Source organism: Sardina pilchardus, chromosome 11 (genome assembly GCF_963854185.1).
Source record: "Sardina pilchardus chromosome 11, fSarPil1.1, whole genome shotgun sequence".
Classification (NCBI taxonomy): domain Eukaryota; kingdom Metazoa; phylum Chordata; class Actinopteri; order Clupeiformes; family Clupeidae; genus Sardina; species Sardina pilchardus.
Window position 1 is genome coordinate 33,180,824 of NC_085004.1, and position 3,861 is coordinate 33,184,684.

General features: G+C 38.8%; 1 protein-coding gene across 1 annotated transcript; it reads right to left on the reverse strand.

Annotated features, from left to right (window-relative positions):
* Positions 1–256: 256 nt before the first annotated feature.
* On the reverse strand, positions 257–2,826 carry im:7150988 (Golgi-associated plant pathogenesis-related protein 1). The gene is made up of 6 exons (XM_062549380.1): positions 2,727–2,826; positions 2,433–2,451; positions 2,020–2,247; positions 1,501–1,578; positions 1,155–1,304; positions 257–1,016 (listed from the first exon to the last, which is right to left on the reverse strand). Exons 2-6 carry the CDS (start codon positions 2,437–2,439, stop codon positions 1,012–1,014), a joined length of 468 nt encoding a protein of 155 aa, XP_062405364.1. The 5' UTR covers positions 2,440–2,451; positions 2,727–2,826; the 3' UTR covers positions 257–1,011.
* Between the last annotated feature and the right edge of the window lie 1,035 nt (positions 2,827–3,861).

Below are 3,861 nucleotides of genomic sequence, written 5' to 3' on the forward strand. Positions count from 1 at the left end.
GTGTTTGCTCCACTTGGAAAGAATTCGATGCACCCATTTATGTTGAATTTCACTGCTGCTTACATCTCTGGAAGTCATAAAATGGGAAGTTCGGAAACTGGCATCAATGGGATCCCTTCCAGATGGACCTCCAGAGCTAATTCAGTTTTGCTAACTGGTTAATCTTTCACTGGTTAATGGTTCACTCAGACTACGTTAAGTTGTTTGTCTCTCTAACAACACTATTACATGTTATGCTCCAGAACACAGTTCAAGTTGTGCAGTGAAAGATGTGTAGATGTCTCTAGTAATGTTTAATTTGTTCTCATTGCAGTGTTATCAATCAAACCTGTCTGACTCAAGACTGTCACATACAGTAGGTGTAGCTGTACACAGCATTTACATATTGAACTGCACATGTGGCTTCTATTAAATTGAAATCATAAGCATGCATACAAAGTGCATAACTGACACATAAGGAGCTTTGTTTTTTTTTTTGTTTTGTTGTGTTTTTTCATAAAATCTTTTATTCACAGAAAATGAGAAAACCATACAATCAATGCCCCTTTAAAGATGTCCTTGGAATAAATTCTAAATGTCATAGGCTACAAAATAACATACATTCTACACTGCATTCACTGTGGTTCAAATAAAACAGACAGATTTTGTAATAAAACATGCTCTAGCCATATTTACTGATCAATGTTCTTACATTCGCTTTAGGACAATACTTCATCTTTATGATTGCATTTTGTACCTAAGTAGTCTGACATTAAAAAATGCTATTCTCTGTATGGAGAACCATTACGTATGCATATTGAACAATAACGCAAAGTGGAGATGGGTGTGTCAGCCCTATTAAAAGCTGTTTGTAGCTTAGGCATCTAGACTTAGAAACTTCGCCTGACACTGTTGGTTGGTTGGTTGGTTGGATGATTGATTGATTGATTGATTGATTGATTGATTGATTTTTCACTGGACATGATCACTATGGCTTGGAGCACAATGGAAGGATGAGTGGATCCTGCAGGTTTATGCTGAAAGAAAAGGATTATGAAAAATAGCGTACATTAATACAGGAAATAATTAAATCACAAATAGAATAAGATAGAATATTGCTGGACTTAAATCTAGGTCTAAAGCTGAAAACTTGGCAATTGTGTGTGTTAAACTACCTGCAGGCAGGACATTCTTCTCAAAGTAACCCTCGTTGCTTATGTTTCCTGCAGGGCTGTACTGGCCTACGACGAAGACAGCATTTCCAACCATGGCAATACCCACACCAACTTCAGTCGAAGACTTCCACACAACTTGGGTGAAGTGTCCTTAAAGGAATAATACAAATAACCACATGAGCAGGACAAAATAGCAAGACTTCTTCACATTTCTTCTCTGCCGTGAAATAAGTGAGAACAAAACTAGACTAAGATGAGCATTGTAAAATTCTGAAACACAAGTACACAGTAGAAAATACAATTTCTAATTATCAGGTTAAGTTTAATAGTGTAACACTCAGCTTACCTGTGTTAGATCCAAAACCAGGATTGCTAAAATTGTAATCCTTGATCTCGCTGTACCAGTTCTCAACTGCCTCTTTTCCTAAAGATAGTTACATCCAAGGAACAAATGACAGACAGAGTAACAAAAGAAAATATCACTTATTGTCAGTGCAATAATTAGATAATTAGAGGGATATCATAAATGACCTATTAATAATGGGTTTGGCCATACAGTATAAGTTTCTTGAAATGCAGGTTCAGTCACATTCCTAAAGAACACTTTAAACCAAACCTAAAATCTATTCTTAACCTCAACCATCCTTTGTTATTAACAGAATGTCATCAGATAGTTTGTTTACCATGTCACCATCTGTAGTTTATAAGACACTTTTCAAAGTTCATTACTTTAGTTTACATTTAATTACTACTTTATAATGTATTTACTTTACATTTAATGACTACTTTAATGATTTAATTCAGTAAGCAAGAGCTATTTAGCCCCCCTCTGGTGCCCTGTGTTAGCCATGGCAGGCAGCCATACCGGTCAGTTTGATGGGTGCGGAGCTGGAGGAGAAGTAGAGGTTCTCTCCATTCTTGGTGTCGCTGTGCTGGAGGCTCATCATGCTACTGTTCTTGTTGATGCTCTCCAGGTGGTCAGCCCAGGCCTGAGCGGACGCGCACAGGTCATCACTCATGGTCAGAGCAGGCACGCCATGCTTGGCCCGCAACTCGTTGTGGGTCTGCAGGAACTCTGCCTTGAAGGAAGCATCTGTCAACAGAGGGTGGTGATAATAGTTAGACGTCTGCACTCTCTGATCTGGCTAAGACCTGCAGCAATGTTTTAATGGTTATCTGATAGCAATATATTATGGTCCAGAAGATAAATTAGATGTACAACATATTTTACCATTAGCAAGAACACTTAGTTTATACAAAGACGGAGAAAGAACCCACCTGCCATCGTGTTGTTTGTCTGTAGATGAGGAAATAAATGAGTAACACCACAATAAATCAATTAGTCAATTACAATTTACACAACGTGAAATTTCATGACAAAGTAGATAAACTTTTTTCTAACTCCTAAAGCCAAAAGAAATCAAGACAATGATGCAGATGAATATGCAGATGCATACATGATAGCTAGTAAAAACACTGTTACTTTAATACATCATTCGGATGAGTCTTTCCAGTTAACAGACTAACTCTAAGAATTGAAAGAGTCCCTCATGAGAGAGTTCAGTGGCTCACCTTTAAGTGTGGAGGGTTTGGGAATAGGCTGGTTGACTTGTCGTTGTTGTTGTCGTGTTGAGCCTCCCACAACTGGCTTTATATGCACTTCCCATGTTCCTGCCCCCTCCCCCCTCCTGTGCTTAACCTACAAAGGATGCAGACATACCTTTTCATGGCCTGCAGGTATTTCCCCATTGAGAGGTGTGAGAATGCATGACTTTGTGTGTGTGTGTGTGTGTGTGTGTGTGTGTGTGTGTGTGTGTATGTATGGGCGTGTGAGTGTGTGTGTGTGTGTGTGGGGGGGGGGGGGGGGGGGTGGATGTGTGGGTGGGTGTATGTGTGGGTGGGTGTGTGTCTGTGAACGAGTGGGTATATGGCTGTATGTGTGTGTAAAAATGAATTATCGTCATATAATGGAGAGACATTTGAGAACAATGCTCATCGTTTACTGTGCTGACCATATCCATGAATTCATTTTTAACCGTCTAAAGGGATTTGATGCTTCAATTCAATGACAAACAAGTTTTTGTAAAACCAAATTATATTTAGCACAACTCAATTCCATTGTATACACAGACCTGTTCCAGTGTCCTAAAATACTTGTAAAGGTGCTTATTACCTGTCAGAGAGAGGGTTTTTTTTAAGACTTTATAGTGCGTTAAGCTTGTTGGTTGAGTGTGTTGAAATGACTGCATTCTTTGTTAATCACGGACCCTCCTAGAGCTTAAACACAGCTTGTTTATGTGAATGGGTGAATATAGCACAGACCTGTTTCATGTGGTCCTCAGTGTAGTCAATGCAGTCAAGTCAACCAATTGCATAACAAGGGGGAGCGATAAAGATTACAAGAATTCCTCAGGTGCACAGCATCTTGCTGTTGCTCACGCAAAACCAGGGGAGACCAATAAGCCATCAGGAGAACAAACTCTGCCTTATAGTTCAAAGTTTCACGTTTCCTGTGTCTTTGTGCATTTATTGGTAACATAATTCTAAACACTTCCCAATGAATGTCCAGGCCTTTCGGTTGTGATCTTGCTTACTTACTCTCTTTACTCTTCTATACATTTCTTGTTTGATCTATTTTTTATTTGTTTATCCTTTAATTGGTTTAAGCCCTAGATAATAATTAGGTTAGATTTGAATGATACACATA

What these genes read in the sequence shown, in the direction of transcription:
- im:7150988 (XM_062549380.1), bottom strand. An exon ending in CGCACCCATCAAACTGACCG is followed by an intron (nt 1,579 to 2,019) that starts GTATGGCTGCCT and finishes AACTATCTTTAG; the next exon opens with GAAAAGAGGCAGTTGAGAAC. An exon ending in TGGTTTTGGATCTAACACAG is followed by an intron (nt 1,305 to 1,500) that starts GTAAGCTGAGTG and finishes TATTCCTTTAAG; the next exon opens with GACACTTCACCCAAGTTGTG.